Source organism: Nuphar pumila, chromosome 11 (genome assembly GCF_984573655.1).
Source record: "Nuphar pumila chromosome 11, dmNupPumi1.hap1.1, whole genome shotgun sequence".
NCBI lineage: Eukaryota > Viridiplantae > Streptophyta > Magnoliopsida > Nymphaeales > Nymphaeaceae > Nuphar > Nuphar pumila.
The window spans coordinates 7,312,228-7,339,037 of record NC_143259.1 but is presented as its reverse complement, the minus strand read 5'-3'; the positions used below and the strand labels follow the sequence as shown (position 1 = coordinate 7,339,037).

The following is a 26,810-nucleotide window of genomic DNA, read 5'->3' as shown; positions in this document are numbered from 1 at the left end:
CTAAAAATTTGAGAATTGACAAGATTTGACCCCTTTTCTTTATTTTTTGGTTTGGAAGAAAACTCAATTCAATCAATCCAAGAAATGAGAGAGAGACAGAGAGAGTAGGGATGGAAGTGGACCGAGGGATGATGGCCCCCCGCCCCGCCTCGCCCCGTTTGGACCGGGGATGAAGGGCATGAAACGGGGATGGAGGCTGGGATGAAGGTTAAAATCTATCCCCATGCGGGGATGGACTTACGCTTTCCCCCACCCCGCCCCGTCCTCGTCTCAATCTCTGCTCAGCCCCGTCCCCAATCTTTTAAGGAATGACTTTAGATCAAGGGAAAATGGGGCCCTGCCTCACCCCCATTTGGACCGAGGATGGAGGACATGAAACATGGATGGAGGCGGGGGTGGAGGTTAAAATGCATCCTCGTGCGGGGATGGAGGCGGGGATGAAGGTTTAGATTTTAAAACGGGGTGGGGGTGGAGACCTTGTCTCCCGCCCCCGCCCCGGTCCACTGCCATCCCTAAGAGGGAGAGAGAGAGAGAGAGGGAGAGAGAGAGAGAGAGATTTTAGAACTTATTGGGAAAATAAATCTTACTGAGATTAATGAGTTACCAACCTGCTTCAATTAGCTAATAATTTTTTCTTTCTTCCCTTTTTTGGGGTGGGCGGTGGGAGTGATCACATTTTGGTTTCACTCATCATATCCCCTTATGTTATTTCCATTCATCCCCTTATGACATCTCTATCATCATTTTGATCAAATCTGACTTACATATATTTTGAAAAATAATAGTTCTGTCCTTGCAAAATGATGTGGCTCAAAATACCGAATAATTTGATAAAATCTCTCGTACATACATCTAAAATTTCAGTTCTTGATTTTTTAGGATGTTTTTGCCCTTCTGCAAATACAGTACGACCTTTACAAGTCTTACTTGGGAATGTCCCAAAAATGTGCGAACCTTCACAAAAAAAACAAGTCACAAGCAGGAGGTCATTCAAAAATATAGTATGACCTTTGCAACTCTCCTTGCCTCTTCTGTTCTTTTTTACGATGACTTTCACAAATGTATAAGGCCACTCACAAATATGAAAGTATTTAGTTAAAGGAGGTTTGCACATCTTAAGGACTTTCGCAACTCCTTAATCCATAGATACCTAAATGGAGCGCGCACACACTGTGATCAAACATACAAAAAACGTGCAAATTGCTTTCAAACACAAAAAAGATTCTTTAGTGATGCTTTTGAAGCATCGCTAAATGTCCCAATTTTTCTGCTTCAAAATGCCACTAAAAGTTCCCTATAAGGATGTGCCCATCATTTTTTTTGAATTGGTTGTAGTAGCATTTTGAATCACCAAATTTGGAACCCTTAGTAGTGCTTTAAAAGCACTCCCAGATGTCCATGCAAATGTCCTCACACATTTGTTAACGTCCTTAAAAATGAGGCACATACAAGAGGTCATTCACAAATACGATACAACATTCAACTACAAGGATGCAGGTCAATAGCGGCGATATATCTCTCCACTATAGGCTTATAACAATGAGAGTTCTCACCGCCAAGTCATAAAAAAAAATTGAAATTTGTTAAGTAATAACAATGACATTTATAGCTCGCGGTTAAATGTTGAACCAACACTAACGACTAATCTTGTTGGAACTAGAAAAACCAATAGCGACATGACAATCTTTAACTATGAGATAGGATATAATGGCGAGATTCGTGGCTCGCCGCTATAACAATGAGATCCTTGTCTCACCGTTATATGTTATAACGAGGAGAATTAACTCATTGTTATAGACTATAATGGCGTGATAGGGATCTCATTGTTATAGGCTATAAACCTGAAAAAAAATAAAAATTTAATGGATGTCATCCTGTTTGTTTTAAGCCCTGTCTCGAGAGAAATAAAAATGCCACTCGAGATCAGATAATGTAACAGAGATTCTTTTTCCATGAGAAAAAGTACCAAAGACAAAACAAGCAAAAATGATTAGATAACAATTAAATAGTAAATGAAAATTTTTTCCTCATGAGAAAAAGTAATGAACGGTTGAGGTAAATATTTATCAGATAATACAAAAAATACTATAAGAGAACAAGATTAAAATTCCTTTTGTTGGAACAAGATAACATGTAAATGATTCTGCCATATAAACATTGTCATAACATATAAAGAAAATGAACAAGACAAACTTACCATGTTAGTAGATGATAAGGCTTTTGAAATACCTCATGAAAAGATCTACAAGCAAACCAGATGTGGTCCCATCCAAGGTTGTTAAATGTGATGAGGCCAAGCGAGGCGTTGAGCCTGTTATGAAGCGAGGCGTAAGCCTCAAGGCGTTGAAGCGTACACTTCATGATCAAAATAATAAAATATATAATATTAATAAAATAATGAAATTTTAAATAAAAACTAATAATAAATAATAAATGATAGTATAAAATAAATTGTGTCTTCACAAGATCAATTAAGTTTCAAATCCTCATAGTGAACGAACTGGTGTTGGTGTGGTTGCGGGGGTGTTGGGCCATCAATGGGGCGTGGGAACGGAGGAGGCTACGAGCAACGCGCCCTGGTGCGCGTGGACCTGGCTTCAGCATCAGCGTTGGTGGCGGAGAGTGCGACTTTCCCCATTGACATCACCAAGACGAGGATGCAGCTCCTTCTCTCGGGCGGGCGGGCGCGCTCCATGTGTTGTAGGAGATCGTGAGGCTGGAGGATTAGATTTTGCTCGATCTGAGGCTCAATCTCTCACTCGGAGAGTCGATCTGAGGCTCAATCTTCCCTTCTCAATCTCTCAATACCTTGAGTGTGCGCTTCGCCTCTGAGGCGTACGCTTCAGGTATTGAGGCGTATGCCTCTCACAACAATGGTCCCATCACCAACTTCACGGTCTTGAAGCTCATCCAACTCTACCAACACCTGAACAACTTAAAGTAAAAGGATGATGTAAATGAAGTTAGACAAAAGCAAGGAGGTGCATATGCTGCAGTGAAAGGCATAGAATGCTGAAGAAAACTAAAGCTTAAATCATCTTCAAAGTTTGAATTTAATTGAAAAATGTAAACATGATTTATAGAAATCTTTTTCAGATTTTCAGAACCATCACACAATCAATTTCTAGTATAATATAAAAGAGAAAAAACAATCAAGTTGAACCAGTGAAGACACAAGAGCTGGAAAGTTGTAGCAGAGATCAAGCAAACTCACTGTAGAAAGATTATGAACACTCAATTATACTGAAAGTGCAGCATAATAAACAAAAGGTGCAGAAAGGCTAAAATAAACAAACTCACTGTAGAAAGATCATGCTCAGCATTTCCTTTTGCAGATGCCACTTTTGAAAAGTATCTTTCTACCAAGAAAAGAGAAAATTGAGCACCTTTGCTCAATCCAAGAAGTGCATCTTTGGTCCACTCTGTAACTTCAAACAAGATTATGATAACATAGATAATTAAGTCAACTTGTAATACTCCATTCTTATTATCTTTAAGCATCTATAGGTTCATCTGGACAAAATGGTAATAGGAATGGAGAAGGGAAGAAAAACAAACTATATTTTATTCCAAATGCAACTAAAAGAATGCAATATAAAAGATCAAGAAAACAACAAATATGACGGATTCACCAGGTCAATCAAATGTTTCAAATTTCATTAGTTGCCGGATAATTTGATAGGGGTTCTAACGAAAACTGCTATCTGCAGGGTTACCATGCCTTGGTAGGACCGTACCACTGAAACATAATGAACATGAGGATACTTTGAAAGCTACAGCATAAAATTATTTCTGTGAAAAGAAGTAATAAACCAAAAAGAAAAAAAACCTCCAAAGATAAGAGGGCAACCAAATTTCTAGGCAATCAAATTAGTAATAAAAAGAATCAGCGTACTACAAATAATGTCAAACATTGAAACTAATTAATAAATTAGAAACCAGTAAAAACTGATAAATTACACAAATGCTTGAGAAAATAAATGAACTCCATTCAATTCCATGTTTAGACATCGGATTCACTGAGATATTATAAACTCTCATGAAGAGATTTACGTATCCTAATCAAACATGACCAATGATGCAAAGGGCATTGTGAATTGACTTCAAATATCAATCTGAAACAAAAAATAATTATCATTGGACTGATCTTTCAATAAAATAGACCACTGGAGAAACTTGTTGCACACAAATCCATAGAGTTTCATAATTACAATGAATTACAAGAAAAAAACATAATCATAACTTGTGATTTTTCTACCTATCAATATTTAGACTAAGAATGAATCCCAATGCTTCCGTTAAAATCAACAAACAACAGCAAGGAAAAACCAAAACAGAATTTCAACCATATAAAACATTGAAAGAAAGACAAAAGAAAGAAAGCACCTTAACCAATTACAATACATATATCATTAACTAAAACCAGCCAAACAAAGATAAGACTCATCTAGCACATCTCTGAAACCCTAAAACAACAAAAACATCTTCATTCACAAATAAACAGCTTCAACGAAATACAATAAACCCTAACCATATTCACCATGGAGCGACCACCACCATTGCCAAGCACATACTCATTCATCATCCACTCGGTGTCCTTGCAACATGGTGGCCTCTCCTGGTGAAAGACCAGTGTCTGCTTCATTCCCACGACCCCTTCTCTCTTCGAAACAACAAGTCTATCCATGCTGACGATCCTCCACACTCTATTCTTTGCTGCCCGGCTCTTCCAGCCTGTATTCATGCCCCTCTGTCCATATTATGTTCGATGTTGAAACTCAGAGACACAACCTTAAATTGCAATGGGGGCATCAAAGCCCTTTTTATATACATCTCTACAACGACATAATTATCACCGTTATAGAGTAAAACCCTATAAGGACAAGATCTGAATCTCGTCGTTATTGATCTATAGAAGCGAGATTCTTTGACCATTAGATATTACAGTTAAAGATCAATAACAATGACATAATTGTTATTGTTATAGAATCAAATCCTATAACGGTGAGAGCCAAATATCACCATTATTGATCTATAACAATGAGATCTTCTGGCTGTTAAATACAATGATTAAAGTATTTTATCGACAATATCTAATAACCCGAGAATCTCATCATTATGCATGTCTTTAATGACAAGATGTGTGCAAGGGCAAGGTATTCCAGGGGATATCAAGCTCGCCGTTATGATAAAACTAATAACGGTGAGACTCATGGCCATAGTAAAGTAATAGCGATGAGATTCAAGACTCGCCATTATCGATGAAGCTAATAGCAAGGACAAAAATCTCATCGTTATTATTTGATCAATACCAGTAAAATTTGTTCTCTCTGAAAAATGGTCGCTGCTATTGACCCTCATCCTTGCAGTGTTTGCAACCATGGAGTTGTAAAGGTCATACTATACTTATGAATGTCCTCTTGCTTGTATTTTTTTTATGAAGGTTCGCACATTTGGGGGACATTCCCTAGTAACAGTTGCGAAGGTCATGTTTTATTTGCATAGGGTTAAAAATATCCTTAAAAATCAAAAAACACAATTTTGGATATGAGGAAAATTTTGTCAATGCTAGGTATTTTGGGAAACACACATCATTTTGCAAGAGCAATATGGTCATTATATATATATATATATATATATATATATATATATATATATATATATATATATATATATATATATATATATATGATCTACATGGTTCATCTAGTGAATATCAGCATTTAAATCAACTGCCATAAAAATGCCAAAATCTTTTGATTTAAAATATCATATTTTTAACAAAGAAGCGCAATCCAAGGGTTCATTCCTATCATTTTTTTATCATGTTGAATCCATCTATGAAGTCACATTTGATCAAAGCAACTTGCATCAATGGGCTTCATAATAAGATGACATAGGCAATGAGTGAAACCGAATTGGATCAAGCTAAAGGTTACCATCATGCAGCTTATAAGATTTGCATCTAAAGGATGCTCTCATCCGCAGATCCTTTCTTTGTAGAACTATCTCTGAATGTTATGAAAGGCATCTGTAAGTAATTTTAAAGCCCACCTTTAATACCACGCTCAGATTTCCAATTTTAACGAAGTTTGGCTCAGGCTCACTATAAAGCCCCAATTTATATTGGAGCACTTTTTATGCAGCAGTGCTGCATGCTTAGCATGTAGCTCTGCTGCTGATGACTATTCATCTCAACATTTCTGGACATCACATCCATCTCGAGAAATGCCAAGATGGACGGCTGTCAAGGCTGGTCTTGCATGCCCACCATGCGCAGCGCTGCTGCATATAAAATGAACACTTTAGATTAAGCTTGAGGTTTTAAATCCAGCTTTTATGACTATTTCGAGTTAAATAATTTTATTCAAATACGGAAGCATGCAGGAAAACTATAGAGCTTGATGTTCAGAATATGAAGTCCCCAGTTCCCATCATCTGCAGTATTTACATGCCTATCTATGTCCAATTATTTAGAAAGCGACCATGTTCCAGATGCTGTCCTGCTGTGGAACGCCTTTTTTATCACATTAATTAAGAAAAGGACGAGTTTGTCTATCATCTAGGGATCTAAACGGGTTGGATTTAGCCGTTACCAAATCTGGACTAATCTGATCTAACAAAATTGGGTTCAGATGGGATCAGAACAGGATAAGATCCCATTTTATGCATAATCGGATTCGGATGCAAAACTCAATAGAGAATCTGACTATTTGGATTCAGATTTGGGTCAGATGTCAGATTAAGTCAGACCCGTTGGCATCCCTACTGTCATCAAACCCACTATGGCTGTGCTCCTAACTTTCTAACTCCTAACACATCAACCAATCAAACCCATCTCTTATCAATGATTCCAATCTTAACGCATCATTTTAAACATTAAATTAAATTTCTGTTATATGCACTTGTGTGTGTGAGAGAGAGAGAGAGTCACAGTTTCCATAATGATATCAAATTTAAAATAAGTACACACGCAGACGAAGTTGGTAGCAAACGATCGACTTGTTTCTGCTCGAACCAAAAATAGTAGAACTAGAAACCTTTATATATATATATATATATATATATATATATATATATACACATGCAAGAATTGATCAGTCCTTGCACTCATCATGCATGGTCGAGATGACGCAACATATAGGCACATGCCCCAACATTCTAAACATTCTCCGTGTTGGAGGAAGGTGGTAAAAGTGGTTGGGTGAGAGAGCTCCGGATGGAAGCTTGCTTCGAGCCTTCAACTTCAACATCCACACCTCTGTTTCCTTGTCCTTCATTCCTCTCGGTGCTTACAATCAAACACTCTTTCGCCCTTCTTCTTTCCTCGTTTTTGCCCCACAGAACAAGGTACAATCCAGCTATTATAAACACTGCTCCAATGATTCTGCATCATATATATGAAACCATTAAGAAAAAAACATGACCAATAATTGGAGAGAGAGAGAGAGAGCATACCCTCCCAAGTAAAACTGTTCACCTAAAGCTACAGAAGCCATGATTGCGACAACTAAGGTCTGTACTGGCTGATAGACTGCAACAAAAACGGGGCCACCCCTATCAATGCACCAAATCTGAACAGCAAACGCTATCCCAGAAGCGATCAATCCCTACATTAACATCAAGATAGACAAAGAAGTTAATGAGCAATATATGCCGCATGCTACATACTGGCATATATACATCAATATGTGAGACGTAGTCTACCCTTAATTTATGTACAACACAGCTAGCAAGCTACTTGTGTTGGGCCTACTTTGATTTAACTACTTGAGGTCATTTAATTCTTGGTAACAGAACTCTCATCATGTCTTCCTGTTTTGGAGGATTCAGTCACCTTGACAATGACCCAAAAACCACCCTTTGATTAGGAACACCAAGTAGAGTAGTTGTCATGAAAATATGGCTAGCATTCACTTTTCTTTCTATTATGGTCTTGATCTCAAGGAGTTGCCCACATGGCTTGGAGCTTGTGGATAGGGAGCTCTCCCCCTATCCCAAATTCGAATCCCCATGTTGGGGCACCTATTTAGGCTGCTGTGAATGGCAGGCTAAAAACAGTGCAACCAGGTCTCCGCTTTCAATCTCGGTTTCTTCTTGTAACAAAAAACCCTTTTAGAAATTAAAATTAGCAATGTGAAGGTATGTGTTGTATGCTCTCACCGCATATAAGATGGTAAATAATTCTGCCCCTGAACGTATAATCCAAGCTTGGGAATCCTTCTCTATGAATGCTGCAATCATGAGAAACTGTATAACCCCAAAGAAACAAGTGTAAGAGGTGACAGAGAGGCGTGCCGGGTATTTCTTTAGGACAGGTACTTGCAGCACCAACCAACCGGACCAAGAAAGGCAGTGCCCAATCAGAAAAATGCAACCCAGTGTCCAATTTTTGCCTTTACTGCTTCCCAGCAGTAAAAGTAAGTCATTACTTGTATTGGTTAAAGTTAAATAGGGTTTTATTATGGTTGGTCCCTTGTATAGGGTGATGATTGTTGCACCACCAACACATAAGAGAGTTCCAACCACCTTGGATATTCCATCTTTCCGGTTCAAGTGAACCTGTTCCAACCTGTTTACAAACATATTAAAAAGAAAGAATGAGGTGAAAAAGGCAAGGGGAAAAAACAGAAGAAAGAGAAAGATTGATACCTTAGTGCTGCTGCCATGAGAAATGTTATGGCTGGAACTGAGTTTTGAATAGCGGATGCGAACGTTGGAGATGTGTGCTCCAACCCCAACAGGTAGAATCCTTGGTTAGCAGTTATCCTAAACCAATAATGAAAAGATTCTTCCCAATAAGTTCATTTGTATATATATATATATATATATATATATATATATATATATATATATATATATATGCAATTGTTCCTACTGTAATGAAAAAGGGGTGGAAAGGATAACTTAAGCCAGGCCTAAAAAGCGAATTAGAACTCTGATTTTTTCATTACCCGCAGAGAGCTAGAAGGAAGAACTGGGTCAAAAATGAGAGTGTGATCTTCGGCCTCTCCTTCCTGGGTATGAAAAATATTATAGCATCAGATATCATAGGAAGAAGACAGTGTAGAGGAGCGAGAGAACGGGTAGTGAAACGAAAGAAAGGTTAGCCTTACTTCTCTAGAAAGTATGCAAAGGGGACAAGCAATATTAGGGCTATGATGTTCCTATAAACTGGGAAGACAAGTTTGCTTATTCCCATGTTGAGGGCTGCCCTAGAAACCACATGGAAACCAGCATAGCCAAACTGCAAGGCCAACATGGCCAAGTGCAGCTTGGCACGCTCTGGTATTAGACATGTTTTCTTCTCCATGGGGGCAGTATCATCCATTGCAGAGAGAGAGAGAGAGAGAGAGAGAGAGAGAGAGAGAGAGAGAGAGGTGGGGGGGTGATGTTATGCAATGGAGCAAGGGGTGTTAATATACTGCATAGGGGGGAGAATCACTAGATCTTGGTATCCCCCATTGTGTTGGTGTTAGTGGGTACCACAGGTCCTCATGAAAAATGAATTGCGTCAAACTGTCATTTTGGTTGTCTCCCACAATCTCAGCTTTATTACTTCCCTTTCCTCTCTTCTGCTCCATTTTTTTTCCTCTCCCCCCCCCCCCCCCTGACAAGACAACTCCCTTAGCACTAACACCTACTTTATTCTCACCCCCTCCTGCTTGGTCCTACTCTTCTTTGCTTCTTCTTACTATGTCTTTTCTTTTCTTTTTTTTAATGAAAAGTCAATATGTATTCTTGCTTTTATTATAATAAAACAAAGCTATCAACAAGTTTTATCATTATGATAAGCAACTAACATGTCACTCTACATACCTAGAAACTACCAGAAATCATTATTCTCTCCCTCTATTAGTTTGTGTTATTTTATTGTGTTCCACTATTTATATATAAAAGGGGGGTTTAATCTCTGTTTGAGCTAAAGATGAACAATTAAGTTTTGTCATTGGAAAGTCTGAACATTTCATAACTCAACTGATCTTGCTCAACTAAAGGGTCTCTTTTTCAACCCGTGAAATCTGACCAAGTTGATGAACTCGAACAGTAGAAACAACAAAGTTTATGAAATATGTCTTTATAGACAAGATGACCATACATGCCTTAAATCATGAGGACCGAAGTATCGACTCCAAACAAGATGACTTGTGTTTTAGCACCTTTGATCTTTAACTTTACTTTTTTCAATTTTCCTTTATGTATGGTTTGAATGTGCCTTGTTACTTGTTTTTAATGTGAGAAATACAGAAAAAATTGCACTTACCAATGGTTGGAACGGCGACTTCATCCTAAGACCGCAGCCTAGACAATGGAAAATGCCTTATCTCGACACTAATGAATGTATGAACGAGTTAGGGCCCAAGGGAGATAATGGCCACTCAATTGTGTCAAGTAGCAGAGCAAGTGTCATCTGCACATGCTGCCCCACTGCACACGAGGGGGTGTGCGGGCACCACCCCCCACATGGGCGTGCATTGCCTTGTTGGCGACACACCGACTCCTCTGGATGGCAACCTGTATACAATTGTTCCTCTGGTGCTGGCTGGTGCTCTCTCTCTCTCTCTCTCTCTCTCTCTCTCTCTCTCTCTCTCTCTCTCTCTCTCTCTCTCTCTCTCTCTCTCACACACACACACACACACACACACTCGTGTGAGAGGAAAATTTTCATTTAGGGAACCAAACTTTTGCTCCTAATTTCAAATATAATGACACTTTTTCTGAAATTTCAAATATATGCCAAACGTTTTCTGAAAACTGTCAAACAAGAGCCTGCGTTTATTACTGTCCTTTAACTCAGGTTAAATAATAAGTCAAATACAACAGTGACCTTCATCGTTAAAACTTTACAAGTTTTAAAGAGACAATACAAGAAACCAAAAAAAAAAAAATCACGTTTCTGAGGCCCCTATTTGATAGTTTTCAGGAAGGTTTGGCTATATTTAAAATTTCAGAAACTGGTGACTTATATTTGGAATTAGGGGCAAAAGTTGGCCCTTAAATAAAAAAAATTCTATTGTATATTACCAACCATCCTATATACAACCCTACCTCACGTCTCACGTGTAGGGGTGTCAACGGGTTTGGACCCAGGTAGAACCTGACTTGGACTCAATTTTTGGGTATGGTATTAGATCCACTATAAGAAAAATCATACCAGGACCCGATAAGAACTACATGAATCAGACCTGGTAAAACCATATTTTTTTATCATTTTTACGTTAAAAAATTGCAGGTCATAATCGGAACTCGAGTCAGGTATAAAATTTCACAAACTATACCCAGGTCCATGTATTAATGAGACCTTCAGGTCTGGACCCGGGTTTTAATCGTGTCTTATTATTTATCACCATACCCAGACCCTATAGGGTTTGGTTCGAGTCGGGTTCAGGTAAACCCATCCCGTTGACACCTCTACCTAAGTGAAAACTGCGAGAGTGGGGCCTGCGCACATCTCCATCAAGTGAGATGTGGTGGCAATGGAATATAACCGATGAATTGTTATATACATTATAACCTGATCTGTCCACACACACAGACTAATGCCAAACATGTGCGTGCACACACACAGGCTTGGATCCCATATACGCGCAGGCATACATAAGCAGAGGCTTGGATGCCTCTACACGTGCATGCCCATACATACACACATTATTTGTTTGGAAGGCAAGCTGGGGTTAGGCAGACACCTATTCAACGAACCACTGGGTTTTGAACCTGCAATGTCCCACCACAAGGAGTCGAGCACTGACAGCTCCTACCAACCACGCTGAGACCCCTCTAACGGGTCGAATTTAATTACTCGGACCTGACCCTGGACCAAACCCAATAGAGTCTGGGTATGGTGATAAATAATAAGACCCCATTAAGACCCGGGTCTGAACCCAAATGTCCGATTAATACATGGACCCGAGTATAGTTTGTGAAATTTTATACCTGACCCGAGTTTCGATTAAGACCCATAAATTTTCAATGTAAAAATGATAAAAAAATATTATTTTACTGGGTATATATGGTCGGGGTCTGCAGGTTCATGTAGTTCTTATCGAGTCCGGGTATAGTTTTATGGACCCAATTAAACTCAGGTCTGAACCAGATACCATACCCAAAAATCAGGTCCAAGTCTGGTTCCATCTGGGTTCGAACCAAACCCGACTCGTTGACACCACTATACATCATGCATGTAGAAAGAGGTCAGAAATATTCTATTTTACTGCAACCTTTTTATTATTCCAACACCAAAGCTGCACTGTTGTGGCCTTTCTTAGAGATTGATTGTTTATGGCAGACCATTTTGTTGCTTTTTGCGACATTGTGCCTGCTCAATCGAGACCACATCATTTTTCAAAAAAAGGGCCTCCACAAGATAGCTAGGTAAAGTAAATAAAGCATAAGCATGTTCCTTGCATTCCTCCTTGTATTTCATTAAGGAAACGACCCTATGCTGCACATACCTATTGGTCTTAGATGGCATTAAGTGCACCTCTGGTACGTGGGTCCCAAAAAGTGTAAATAGTAAACATTAACTGACTTGGTCTAGGGCATGTCAATTCCACCAAGCTTGAAGAAGGGCTAGGGCTCAGTCAAGTCTGCGCAGGTGAGTCCATGAATCTCTGTCAAGTGAATTTTTTTCTCTAGATTCTCATGATGAGCTGCAGTTACTTCCTTCTCAGGAAATGATGAACGTTGAATACTTTGTAGGCTAGCTCTCTAAAGATACGCAAAACATATATCAGACTAGCAAAGAGACACGGGTCAAATTACAATGTCGTAAGCCAAGACCTGTTTTATATCTCTTTTTTTTTCATTCGAGACCTTATTGGTGTAAAAACCCAGATCTTCATCCTTGCAAAAAAGATGTGTGTCCATGAGTTTTGAACTTGTGACATCCCTTCAGCTTGGTGACATTTAGAAGTTGTTCCTATGGGATAAGCTGAGGCCCTAAGCCAAGTCCCAATGTAGATTTATCGTTATGCTTACCACTAAATTGGTTTAGTGCTGCTTTGTGAATGTGTTTACACACAATATCGTAGATCTCGTTTTGCTCGAGAAGATATTGAAAATGTCAGTATATATAAAAATAAAGTTAGAAAATATAAAAAATATTGCAGGATTTTTTTATCACATTATTATCATACAACATATGATATTTTCAGAATATATAGGTGATATTTTGCAAATACCACGCTTTTTTGGTGATCATATCAGTTTCTGAAAATGTCGTAAAGTCAAGATATTTTCAGAATATTGATGATATTTATGACACAGTTCAATGCTATCAGTATTGGTGCGTATAGGCCCGCATCTATCCTGCAGAAAATCGATACACTTCACCATGAATCGGCTATTTTTTAAATAAATAAAAAAATACAAACAATTATAATTTTTTTATTATTTTAATATTATTTTGATGATTTTAACATGTGTCAAGTTATGATTGACACATAATATTTTTATATTATTTTCTTGCTGATACAGAACGTTTCACTTGAGTATCGGTATCAGCAGATACACCTGAATCGGTGGCCCAACGATTCAGGGTCGATAGCGATACTGACAACATTGACACAGTGTTCATATAAGCACACACACACATACACACAGAGAGAGTGAGAGGTGATCACCCATTTGATCTCAAACCTGCAAATTGATATTAACGACTGGATTATTCTATTTGTTTGATCCAGACTTTTCATAATCAGGCTGTTTTGTTTAAACTATATCGAAAACAGATACTTGTTGGCATTGCTGTTGACGTTAACAATTGACATAGGTACCTTAGACATATCACATTAATGGGGCTATGTTTGGGAAGATCTCCACAACATTTTCTGGGTAGTCTTGTTTCATGGGCATCATAAATAAAAGCTCCAAGAATTCCAATAGGCATGTGTTTGGCTTCTTTCTACATAAAGGGATTCCATGCACACTTGAAGATTCATGAAATTATGCACTTCTCTTTGTAAAAGAATCCGCACATGCATTGATTTTTACAACTCTTTGCTTGCTTTTAATCTTTTTAATGAAGAAGATGAGCCATCATTTTCTATCAAAACGCTTTGTTCAAATAGAATCGTAACAACATATTGGTGAGGGAGAATATTTGCTCCTTAAACTATAACACTTTGACGACATATATTTCAATATTATGCTTGATAGTTTTCCAAAGTGAACAAAACACCAAAATATCAAGATGGTTTTTGTTTCCATCGGCTCATTCATTATACATTGGGTACTTTGAGTTCTTTTAAAAAAAAAAGAAGAAAAAACTTTGGGTCCTTTGAGAAAGATGGTTTTTGATTTAACACCCACCATGGTTTGGACATCTGACCATGACCGTGGACCTCAGTTGGTGTTTGCGGTGTAAAATTCCAAGAGTACTATCCCCTTGCATGTTAGAGAATGACCCTTCGACCCACCCATGGATCGAAGAAACGATCACAGAAAAAGCAAAAGAAAAAACAACCGCACACGAAAACAAGGATTTTACGCGATTCAGCATAAACTGCCTACGTTCCCAATCACACTGAGTCTTCTTCTTTTATTGATTGAGATTCACAAAACAGAGGAAGATGCCTCCTTAAATGAGAGGAGTCTACAAATTTTACATGAAGTCTACTAGTGTTGCTGGATATAACAAGGAGTCTATTGTTACTAGTGTTGGATCCTTGAAAATTTAGGATTTATGTCCAGGTAGAAAACAGGATTCACACTCCTCCTACATTGCATACCGGGGATAGTAGAAAAGGATCGAACTCTCAACCTCCTTTAACTTGAAAGCCTTAAGACTACCCACCTAACTGGGTTTGGGAGCCCTTGTGGGTACCTTTGAGAGCATGGTGTAAGAAAATATCTACAAATGTTAAAGGTGGTGTATATTTCAAAATACAAAGGTACTGCACTTTCCATGAACTAAATCAGATTCATTGGAACCCTATTCACTAGAGAGGATTCACAAAAAGTAAAGGTATCTTTAGTCCATGACTTTGTAGATCAAGTTCTTGGAATAAACAGCTAGTAAACTAGGAACTTGGGATGTTTCTCTAAGCTGAGACCAAGTTTTGATCAGGCAGAAGGATTTTCAACTTTTCTCATTGTGTTATGCTTCTTTGTGATTGGTGGTCACAAAATATTCTCTCTCATCCCTTTATGATCCTCTCATGTACGGTTTTGCACAACCATATCTTCTGAATAAATGGTACACGAATCCAATAAAGGAAAAGATGCCCAAAAAAAGGTGTTCAAGAACTCTTTTTGACTAAATGGTAGTTTGATGGATTTCCTTGTTGAAAATTTTGATAAGCACGCATGCGTTCTGATCCTGGTGCATGAATGGATAATACATGGGGGTCAGTTTTGGCTGTCTTATAGATTCATTGAATCACACATCATCATAATCAACTAGCATATGTGAAAATTATCGTTTTAAAAATCCTTAAGAGATGGACACCAACCACAAAGATTTAGTTCTCATTGAGTGCTTCCACTTGGAGATGTCATGATCAAGCTCACCATTAAACATGCAGTGGCTTTTATCACTCAAATATCTTTCGAAGGTAATAGTTTCTAATTTCTCTTAAAGTTGGCTCAGTAAGGGGAACAGATATTTGGCTCGGCTCGGCTCGGCTCGGCTCGGCTTGTACAGGCTCGTTAAGTAGTAACATATTTTATATCATATAATATAGACTAGAATAAATAGTCGAAGTATTTGGCTTGTAGGCAATAGGTTTAGAGTTTAAGCGCTATTGCTTTCAGCTTTGAAACAATGCATTTTTTCTGTTAGCCGAGTCAGCTTGGGCTTAGCTCAACTGGTCTAGAGTTCACCCTACTACTTATAGCTTTGAAACAATGCACCTTTTTGTTTTGGTAAATGAGCCAGCTTGAAATCAGCTCATTTCAGCTTGTCATTGTCTCAATCTCAGCTTGACTTGGCATAAAAATGAGTTGAGCTTAACACCTCATGTTCGGTTGGTCCGGCTCATTTGCCAGCCTTAGCCATGAGAACTCTCTCTCTCTCTCTCTCTCTCTCTCTCTCTCTCTCTCTCTCTCTCTCTCTCTCTCTCTCAAAGCATTCTTTTAGTTAGGTTCGTGAAGCTGTGCCATAGGCCTAGCTAGATAAAAGCTGGCCCAACTTGTTCACAAGACCGGGAACTACTACGTCCACATTCATGCTTTTCTTTCAATAACTTTTCACACTGCATATTGTAGGGTTTCCTTATATATGATATGAAGAAGCACAACTTACGGAGAATTAGTTTTTTTGGACAGAGAAAGCTGGGGTTAGGCAGACCCCTACCAATTATACAACGATACCATTTGGGGTTCGAACTTGCAACGTCCCAACACAAGGTCACGTGCACTAACTGCTCCTGCCAGACAAGCGGAGCCCCAGTTTGTAACTTAAGGAAAATTAGTTGGCAAAGAAAAATTGTGTTCAACTTAAATTATCTACCTTTCAGATGGTGCTTAAGCATAGCCTAGGTCTTGTTGTAGTGACATAATTCATGGGAAATTTCTTATTGTTGGATTATTAAATAAACACCATACATTATCTGGTTATCACTAATGACAACATTAAGCAAATGTCTGAGAAATTAACATATTCTAGTTTAACAATTATTTTTCTTGCAGCCCAGTGGTTAGGGAGGTGTTTGTTAAGGTGGTGGAACCCGATCTTACCCAGGATTGATTCCCCCTGAGATCATACTGGGTGTCCTTTGTGGTCTAGGGTACTCACCTGAGGTTTACTATCCATGGGGTAGGGGGGCATTAAGAGACTCCCCATTCCTATAGGCAGGTTCCTTGTCAAGAAAAAGAAAGAAAGAAAAGGTTTCTTACCAACGGGGGGCTCGCGCTTGTATGGTAGGAGCAGCTAGTACATGTCACCCCTTGTGTTGGGACGCCACAAGTTCAAATCCCAATGGTATCGTTGTATAACTGGTAGGGGATCTGCCTAACCCCAGCTTGCCTTTAAAAAAAAAAAAGGTTTCTTGCAGAGCGTCTGTTCAAACCTCACATATGCAATCCTAAAATGACCTTAGTATGAAATTTCAACATATTAAGAAATTCAAGTGCAAAGAAAAATAAATATGATAGCCAAATTCGCTTCATGTCAAGTCAAACAACTAGATTCTATTGTTTATGAAAATACATTGTTGATTTAAAACTGCAACAAGTAATCAAAGCTTCTTGAATGAGATTACTGGATGCTTAGGTCTTACAATCATAACCAAGGGTTCTCGGGTGCAAATCCCACGAGGGCTATTCCTCACCTTGACTATCAACAAAAAAAAAATAATTAAAAGCTTCTTGAAATTTAAATAATTTAAAGACAACCTAGCTTTTCTTGAATAATAGGTGAAATTGTGTATATTAGTGTTGAGATGCTCATTTCTATGAATAGTTTCAAACAGTTAAAACCTTAATAAAATTTTAATTATTTTTTAGACTTTAAGCTATCATTTAATCCAAAATAAGTACAAAGCCACTTAACTTTTAAATATTATTATTGATCCCAAAATTGGAGAGGGAGAACATCTTTAAGAGAGCAAATGATGCATTCAATATCCTAACAAATTAAAAATAAACAGTCTACATGAGGTTGCTTGTTAATCTTAAAACTAAGGAAAAAAAACTAATTTTATCAGACAAAAAATCCCTTGTTATAGTTTAATTAGATCAGACTCTGGTAATCAGGCTATGATTAGCATTCTGTTCTTGCATTGCTTACTGAGTCCAACTGAATGAACTCAATTCGGTCGGATATGCTACCTGAACATGAACCATTGACATCCCTACCTACAACATGGGTAACAGGCCAAGCCACTCATGGCTCGGCTCATGTTCTGCATGTAAAGAGCTTGTTCAAACTTGTAAAATAGACTCGCAAGCTGAATATGAATAACAGGTACTCGCCTCTCAACTCGTATAAGCTTGTTAGGTAGTAAGAAATATATTTTACATGTATTTTTTTTATCCTATTTTTACCAGCTCTAAAACAATGTATTTTTTTTTTATAAACAAGCCAGCTCGAGCTTGGCTCGTTTAACTCGGACTGATTATGAGCTCAAGCTCGGATTGGCTTGCCACAAGAATGAGTCAAGCTTGAACGCTTAAAGCTCATCTTGTTCAGCTCATTTACCGGCCAGCCCTATCTGCAAAGTTTTCAGAGAGAGAGAGAGAGCATTTTGAAACTGTACAAGTTCCCACTTAGTTTTACTACTAAGAAAGGTTCAGGGCCAGACCTAAAAGTTTAAAGGATAAGGACTAGCCCTGCTGTCAATGGGGACACCTTGATGTTGAAACCTGCTAAAATTTCAAGTGTAATTGACTATTTGATCAGTGGGGGACCTAGTAGGCTTTATGATCTTGCACAATATTGTAAAAAATGATTTTCTCATTATTCATCTCATGCAATGAATTCATTGCCCTCGCTTAGCAATCATGTTGCACCATTACTCATTGTTTGTTTACCCCAAATATGGCAGTTAGTTATTATTGAATCACCCTTCAAATGGCACTAAGCAATGCTAATTATGAAGGGTTTCATTCTCATACCACAAAAAGATATCGCAAGTAATTGAGATTTTTCCCCTTTTTCAGTGGGGAAAGCTATAGGGCATATGCCTTTTCCGAAGTTTGGGATTATGCTTGTTTAGGAAAAACTCAAAGGCCAATAAACTTTGTTCTAACATCTCACTTTTCCTTAAAATATTATTTATTTCTTCCTTTGCTCTCTTACATTGGTTTTCACTTTTTCCCTAACTTCCCTCAAATGCATCCCACGTTTCTGCAAGTCATGTTTGCCTCTATAGCATGCACTTGGGAAGCCCTCTGATTATCTCCAAAGAGCATTGATAAAATGAGAATCTTTCCTGCTTATCTTGGATAACCTTGTGACAAGGGCCTTCGACCATGGAAATCCTACGGTCCATATTTCACACCTTCCATCTTCTTATGGTGAAGAAAAAGCAAAAACAGAATGGTGATACATAAAGTGTGCAATGAGGGTGTTGGTTATACCAATGGATCATTTGTGCTAAATTCTTCAGCATTCACTAGTGATTGCATTGGGTGGAGGGTCGGGCCCTCCACATCACACACCCGCCATGTTTGAGATTCCTCCTTAAGATGAGTGCGGATCATAATATCTATATCTAGGGATGGCAGTAGATCGGGGAAAATGGGGCCCCACTCGGCCTCGCCCCGTTTGGACTGGGGATGGAGGACATGAAATGAAGATGGCGGTTAAAATCAAAACCCGTGTGGGGATGGAGGCGTGGATGAACTTACGCTTTCCCCCGCCCTGCCCCGTCCCCGTCTCGATCCCCGCCTTGCCCTGCCCCGCTCCATCTCCAATCCTTCTTTAGGGATGACAATGGACCGAGGGGAAATGGGGCCCCACCCCACCTCACCCTGTTTAGACCGGGGATGGAGGACATGAAACGGGGATGGAAGTTTAAATCCAAACCCGTGCAGGGATGGAGGTCCAGATTTTGAGACGGAGTGGGGGTGGAGACCTTGTCCCCCACCCTGGTCCACTGCCATCCCTATCTATATCTTACAGTTTAGCCCAAAGTTATCCTGTTATGTTATGGAGCCAGAGCTAGCTCAGAATTTTATTTGAACTAACATATGCACCAACTGGTTTTTCTTTTCCTTTGTTCTAACTACCGGATGGTCGTGACAAATCTTAAATCAAAAGAATAAAATGAGAAAATTCCTAAAAGTTGGCAAAATTGCAAAAAGAAATTAGTTGCAGCATGCATTGAAAATTGATTACATGAAATCAAGATTGGTGTTTTCAAAGTCGCTAGATAATAATCAAATGCCCTTGTCATGTTGTTTTATTCAATGAATGCTGAAAAAAAAATTATGCATTTCATGAAATTGGCTTTCAATTTCATTAATCAAGACTATATTAGAAGGAATAAAGATTTTAGGGAAATAATTTCTAGAAAGCTTTCATTTAACATTTTTCTCCACTGGCCCGGTAAATTTGGGAAAAACTTCTTAAGGTGAAAAAAGTGACATTGCAAAAAATGATTTTTTTACTAAAAGTTGGTACTTTTTCGGCAGAATTTTACTGGGTAAAGTTTCTCTATTCTGTATTACCCAAGGGAAAAGATACAGCATGAGCACAAGAAGTCTGAACATCTTTTAGCATCATAAGATACTTTTTTTTTAAATCCTTTTAATCATAAGATACATTCAAATGCCACCAAACATCAATGCATTCTTATCCATAGAGCCAATCGAAAAAAATATCCAACTTACATCATCTGCGCGACATTAAAATGCACAGTTTCCATTTGGCTCCTAAGTGTTGAGGAATGGGGGTGTTCGGCAACATGACGGGAATCACCATGGAAATGAGATTCTCATGGTTTGCCAAGTCAACTTGTTAGCACAAGATATATCGCATTATCACTAAATTTAGAATATACCTAAGTCCTTGTCTCCCAAAAAATGTTGAAGTATATTTTGCAGAATTCGGCCACTAGAAAATAAGTTTCAAGACAAAGGCTTTCAAATACCTCCACACATGATGCATTTCATGGAAACTTTGTTCTTTTGAAGAGAATAGCATTCATTGTCTAAACATCATCCAAGAGAAGTTATCAAACCATACGTCCGCAAGACATGCACAGAGACAGAAAACTATGTACAAAGCAAGAGTATTTACATGAAGAAAAATACCCATCACCATATACAATAGAAAGAGAGCTTTATTTACATCAAAAGGAAGATTAGTCTGTCTGATTTCTTCCAGATATGGACTGACAAAGGAGAGAACTGCAGAATATACAAAGTTTAGTAAACTTTCATTCAGTAAACTTTCTGTCATGCGAAATTGCTGGTTTAGGATGATCCAAATGTGTTCTCCCCACTGTATGTCATGTAAAGAAACCCATCTTCATCTTTGTGCTCCTCATAGATGGTGGACATCATGGCGCCTGAAAAAACAAGAAATTTATTAACATCAACCAGCATGACAAACTATACCAAAATGTCATTAACTCTTTGCTGCCTCTTACCAGTGGGTGGCAGCACATTCTTGACAAAGATGAATATGGCTTTCTCAGCACTCAGCTTTATCCTCTTCCGGATAACATAAACTAGCTGGCCCACAGTTAAATCTGCAGGAACTAGATATCTGCATGTATGGTATGCACATATTACTACCAGTTGGTGTTTTATTGGTGAGTTATGAGAAAACTACAAAAATTGATATTAGCAAGCCAAAGGCAAACCATTTAGACCAGAAGTAGAGAACATTTTAATTTCTGTTCTTTCTGCTAATGAAATTACATGAAAACTGCATTAGATAATGTACACCAAATATGTAACAGAGAAGAGAAAAAGTGTAGCATAAGTAGGAGAAATAGCAGGACAAAAATATCAGGAAGGAACGAAGACTGCAGAAACCAGCAGCCAGGAAGCTCTCTCTTCTGCACTTGAAAAATATAAATTTGAACATGGTAAGCTATGGCAATCTTGTAAGCTCCAAACACACTTATCAAATTTACAGGACATGTTCTCGAGCAATTATGATAGCATGGAACATTTCAGATTTCAGACACCAAATTTAAATGCTAAGATTATAACATAATTGATGATGGGAACAAAGAGGCTTATTAGTAGGGTGAGCTTCCAGAATGTGCACATGTTGATGTAATTTCTTCCATTTTTTTGTTGATAGTCAAGATGCGGTGGCCCCCATGGGATTTGAGATGGTTAACCGAGGGGTTTTGGGTTAAAACTCACTGGGTCCAAGAGAGGTGGTGACAAGGATGAACCTTCACCACTTTCAAGTGACATGCTAAATAGCTTGAGGAATTCGGTAAAACAGGTTGACTCAGAGATGAAGGGATTATACAGATCATTGTACTCTGAAATTGCTTCTAAGATGGAAGCAACTTCATAATTTGGTCTCTGATGGATCTACTTCTCCCTCCTTGACAATGTGTTAACAATGATTAATGGAGTTCAATCATAGATAATAATTTGCATATATAGGTTATGATAATAAAAATCATTGAGCAGCACATTTGTATATATTGGTTACGATAACAAAATCATTGAGCAGCACTGAAACACAAATCCATCTAGTTGAGGCACAGTCAAAGCAAAACTCAGTCACACACAACCACTCATGAATCATGAGAATGATTTGAGGATCAAGATTACCCCATCTAAATCAAACAACCACAATAATATGGTCAAGTGGAGTACTAATTTTGATTAGGCTAGGAATGTCACTCAAAGGAAATTGATTATTATAGTGTAAAACTCCTCTGGAGGCAGCATACCAAGGAAAAAGGAAAAAGCAGATGGCACTTGCAAGCTTCAATATCAAGACCAAATCTTGAATGATAGTATAACCAACATAAGAATTGTAGCATGTGCTTTCCCAGCTACTTCACTATGTTTTTATCATCATTTATTTGCTAAAAAGCATGCTTTTGGATCAAAATGTTTTGATGAAAAAACTGGATCATCTTCATTGCAAAGTTTGGTGCAATACAGACTGCTAATTTTTAGATTCTTCTAGAGACCTGTCTTAACATAAGAAATTATTCATTTCATAGATGTTCATTTAGTAAACTATTGAGATCACATTTGTTGGGTTTGGTTTACAAAACATGCAATGTAACATCACAAAATAATGTGGTCGATACTGGATTCATACTCAAATTGGGTAGAGAACATGCACACACACACATAGGCTTATTTTGGAGTATTTGGAGAAAACTTTTCAGTAGAAACAAATGCAAAAATCAGGCAAAAACTAAAACCAAGTATCACACCTTAGTAACTGTAGCTTTCTATGCCAAAAAAACAATGGGCAATGTAGCCAATAAGATTTCATCCAATGTCTTCAAGTACAATAGTAACTTGGGGTATGTTTGTTTCATGCAATTTTCAAGGGAAAATGCTGATAGGGCAACTCTTTCCCTTCCTTTCCTATCATGAGTGAAACAAACATCAAATCATCATGGTAGGAAAGTGCCATGCTGGCATAAGCCGGCCCCAATTTTTCCCACCACCTACCACTTTTCATGTGCAAATCCTTTCATACCTCCCCCCGATGAAAGCATTCTCATGGAAAGGCTGAGCTGGCAGGATTTTTTAGAAATATGTGCCCATACCTATGAAAGGCCTTTCTCTTCCATGAGAATGAAACAAACGAGCCCTTAATATGCATCTCTGGCTCATTAAAGTCTCCATCTATGTCACACAGAGACTTCATTTAGCATGTGAATTCCATGTTGACATGACATGACACTCAGACAGTTCATGGACACAGCACAGCACCTCACACATCCATACATCTATGTGTGTATGGTCGTGTCGCTGTGTCCTAATTTTTTAAAATTATGTATCATACCAAGCATATCTGCTCTGTCTCACTCTTGCATCCATATCCAAGTAACATAGGTCTCCACTACATCAGCATCAATTATGAACCAACATCTCTTTAACCTTCGGAACTCTAAAGTTAGGCCATCAAGAAACAAATGAAAAATAATCTAAAGCAGTTTCCACATGATCAGCACATGCTAACTAAACCATATAAGCCAACAGAGGAAAAGATGAGCAAATATGAAGAATTCTACCATATCCATTTTTGCATATGTATGTTTACTAAGTGGCATTCTATCCTAATTAACAAAATTTTGCTAGTCACTGTACAACAAGCACTCTGGCTCGATAGCAAAAGAATAAACTCCTGTGTGATAATCTTCATGAAGCATGGATTAAATTTGCACCAGGACCAAATACTTTAGATTTTTCTAATAACAAATGTTAAAGTTCTCTCATTTCAATGTTGCCAACAGGAATGAAGAATTTCAAGCAAGTACATTATCACAAAGAATAAAGTAATAAAGATGAATATTGCATTTACAATGACTAAATAAACAAAATGATTTAGGAAAGAAACTAACTTTTTCTTATCAATGTCTGGAATGTCAGTTTTCTCAGCCTTCTCCACGATGACCTAAAATATACAACAAGCTAACCATAACTGGAAAATCTTGTCAAACAGTTAATTGGTTAACATAGAAAAGGTAAAAGTTATTACTCACTGGTATTCTATCTGGGTATTTCTCCCTTATGCGTGCTGCTTCCATCCGTCTCCTTTCTACATGACAGAAAAACAATCACAATAAACATTATTCAGAACCAATAGAAGCCAACATTCATTGTAGGTGATCAAACATGAAAAGTGACTACTTAGAGACATGAAAATCCTAGTTAGCGCCTAGGCAGCAGATGTCTAAAAGGCCTAGTCGGGACCTAGGCAGGACTAGTCGGCCTAGTCAGAAGACTCCGAACCCAAAAAAATTAAGAAAATACAGAATTTACAATAATATATATTCGTATAAGACTTAATAGAATCTCCACACACACACACACACACACATATATATATATATATATATGACAAGTTTGGGCCTAGGCGAGGACTAGTAAGACTAATTGGGGGCTCTTTTAAGTCCAAGGCACCTAAGGGCCCAGGACTAGGTGCTGACCCGATGATTAGGGTGACTAGGCACCTAGTGACTAATTTTGACCAGTGATGTAAGTATCGTACGATACATACGTTATTTTTGGGTTTTGCGATACGATACACACTCATATCATGATACGAGTGTGTATCGTACCCATATCGGGTGTATCATATGATATACCCCTGTATTGTGCCGAACCTTCAACACACTTTAAAAAGACTGAAAGTTTTTTTTCATTTTGAGTTTTAAATACCTTTTTTTTAGGGCTGACTTCTCCATTTGTCTAGAGACCATTACACCCAAAGAAGTGGGTTAAGGTAAAAAAAAGTGCATTTCCACTATTTTTTCACCCAAAGAAGTTGGATCCGTGAAAATTAAAGATTCATATCAAGGTATAAATCAGGCTCCACACTCCTCCAACAAAGATGACATAAGATGATTTGGCATGACAATGAGGCACTCAAGTAATGAGTGAAAACCGATTGAAAATCGATTGCAACTATTGCCATAATATTTTTATTTATGTAATATGAAAGTATGAGTCTTGTGGCATGTTCTTAATTGCAAGATATTTAATATTTTGCATTGTTCTTGTGAGGTAGTTGATGTTTGATGATGTCTTACGCAGCTCATAGAGACATAAATGCTTCATATGTGATTTTATGGTTGTAGTTTGTGCAATTCATCATTGTTTCATGTGATGATTTTTTTAAAAAAATTGCTAATTTTTTTTTGTTTTTTAGAATTTTTTTATCAAAAATTTACGATATTTTACTATATGATACTATATGGTGTTACTTTGGGCCTGACCGATGTGGGTAACAATACGATACTTACAACCTTGATTTTGACTACATAGGCATGGGTTAATTCTAACTGGAAGCTTGATAAAATGGAATTCACCCTGTGGATAAACCAACTAAACCTCAGAGCAATAGCAGATAATATATATGATGTTCTTTTCTTTGTTTTTTTTGGGTTTCCTAATGGTAAAGTTAATTATTTAAAACACACACATGTAAGCATGCTGGATGCACATGTGCACGTGCTTATACACACACAAAAAAAAATTAACATGAAAGAACACAGTAAAGAGGCATCAAGACCTTTTATCACATCTAACATACGAATTCAGCCAGTGACCACTGACCAGCAAGAAAACTCAAATTCTCATAGTCAAAGATTGGAATTATTGTTTTTGATGGAAAGTTATAGAAATAAATAAAGGAAAAGATCATGCAACCAAATACACAAATAAAAAAAGTACATACATGCTAGCTGATATATGACATATATTAAACGATCATTTAATCTAACATTTAACCAACCACCAAAAAGCAACCAAACTCCAACAACCCCAATTGTTCCATAGACCAATGACTGAACGACTTAATCCAAGTAAATCGCCAGAGGAAATGATGGTCATTCATTTAATCGCATTTACATGATTTCTAGTGGTATTACAAATCGTAGTGTTACAACAATTAACTGTGAAGAAAATAAAATTCCCTTGTAGGATTTCACATCCCAATTGGCTGAAATTGCTCACTATTACACAACATATCGATCAAGAGATGCATATTTCGGAGACTTTCTGCTTTGAAACGACGAAAGAAGCACGAGTTACCCTAAGTAATTCAAAACGAAGAAGAAGAACAGGAAGAAGAAAAAGAAAAACTACTACTGTTTGAAAATAGAAAGAAAACCACCTGAACCCTAATCCAGTGCCTAACGCAATCGAAACTCCAAACTCCGATAATCCTTTGAAACAAAGATCAATCCAGTAACCAAATCGAAAGCAGAAGATATCAAAAGAAGAAGGCGATGGATCACACAATTATGCAGCAACCGGAACCCTAAATTTCTCCAACCAAAGAAAGAGGAAACAACAACACAACAAGAGAACCAACCCAATGGATGCTCCGTCTTGAACGAGCTATTCGTCATCTCGATAACCCCCGCAAGATTCAACCCTCTCCCTCTCTCTCTCTCAGTGGATTGGCCGAATTAGAACGAACGAGTACGAGAAAGTGGGTTTCATAGCTGGACAAGTCGATCTCACTCGGACTTCTTCTTTACTGTTCATCTCCAGATGAACGGTAGAACGGCAGCCGCCAGCTCTTTAGGCACCGTTGTAGACTTGACATGCTTTCCTTTTTTCTCGCGCTTTAAATTAACCAAAAAGTTCGAGAACCTCATAAAACTCAAGGGTCACGCTTCTATCATTGCATGCTGCCAAGTGTACAGAATGGTGCAAACGGATCGAATGTGTGGCGATCCAATCCAGTCCAGTCC

At 38.0% G+C, this 26,810-nt stretch overlaps 2 protein-coding genes across 4 annotated transcripts; both read right to left on the bottom strand.

Annotated features, from left to right (window-relative positions):
• Positions 1-6,926: 6,926 nt before the first annotated feature.
• On the bottom strand, positions 6,927-9,372 carry LOC149821803 (protein WALLS ARE THIN 1-like). 2 transcript variants are annotated; one of them, XM_089980919.1, is made up of 6 exons: positions 9,117-9,372; positions 8,955-9,017; positions 8,653-8,769; positions 8,164-8,572; positions 7,459-7,610; positions 6,927-7,387 (listed from the first exon to the last, which is right to left on the bottom strand). In XM_089980919.1, exons 1-6 carry the CDS (start codon positions 9,329-9,331, stop codon positions 7,162-7,164), a joined length of 1,182 nt encoding a protein of 393 aa, XP_089837045.1. In that variant the 5' UTR covers positions 9,332-9,372; the 3' UTR covers positions 6,927-7,161. The 2 variants fall into 2 exon arrangements, with proteins under 2 accessions (XP_089837045.1, XP_089837046.1); XM_089980920.1 differs by having other exon boundaries at positions 7,220-7,387; positions 7,481-7,610.
• Positions 9,373-20,715: 11,343 nt separating this feature from the next.
• Positions 20,716-26,537, bottom strand: LOC149821802 (autophagy-related protein 8C-like). Of its 2 annotated transcripts, none has more exons than XM_089981047.1 (5): positions 26,426-26,537; positions 24,090-24,145; positions 23,949-24,001; positions 21,036-21,154; positions 20,716-20,954 (listed from the first exon to the last, which is right to left on the bottom strand). In XM_089981047.1, the coding sequence occupies exons 1-5, from the start codon at positions 26,460-26,462 to the stop codon at positions 20,860-20,862; spliced, it is 360 nt and encodes a 119-aa protein (XP_089837173.1). In that variant the 5' UTR covers positions 26,463-26,537; the 3' UTR covers positions 20,716-20,859. The 2 variants fall into 2 exon arrangements, with proteins under 2 accessions (XP_089837173.1, XP_089837174.1); XM_089981048.1 differs by lacking the exon at positions 26,426-26,537 and adding an exon at positions 26,225-26,282.
• Between the last annotated feature and the right edge of the window lie 273 nt (positions 26,538-26,810).

Coding starts and splice junctions, on each gene's coding strand:
- LOC149821803 (XM_089980919.1), bottom strand. CDS start 9,331: ATGGATGATACTGCCCCCATGGAGAAGAAAACATGTCTAATACCAGAG. Junction 9,018..9,116: donor TTTGCATACTTTCTAGAGAA/GTAAGGCTAACC, acceptor TTTCATACCCAG/GAAGGAGAGGCCGAAGATCA. Junction 8,573..8,652: donor CTCATGGCAGCAGCACTAAG/GTATCAATCTTT, acceptor GTTTGTAAACAG/GTTGGAACAGGTTCACTTGA.
- LOC149821802 (XM_089981047.1), bottom strand. CDS start 26,462: ATGACGAATAGCTCGTTCAAGACGGAGCATCCATTGG. Junction 21,155..23,948: donor CCAGACATTGATAAGAAAAA/GTTAGTTTCTTT, acceptor CCATACATGCAG/ATATCTAGTTCCTGCAGATT. Junction 20,955..21,035: donor GAATGTGCTGCCACCCACTG/GTAAGAGGCAGC, acceptor TTGTTTTTTCAG/GCGCCATGATGTCCACCATC.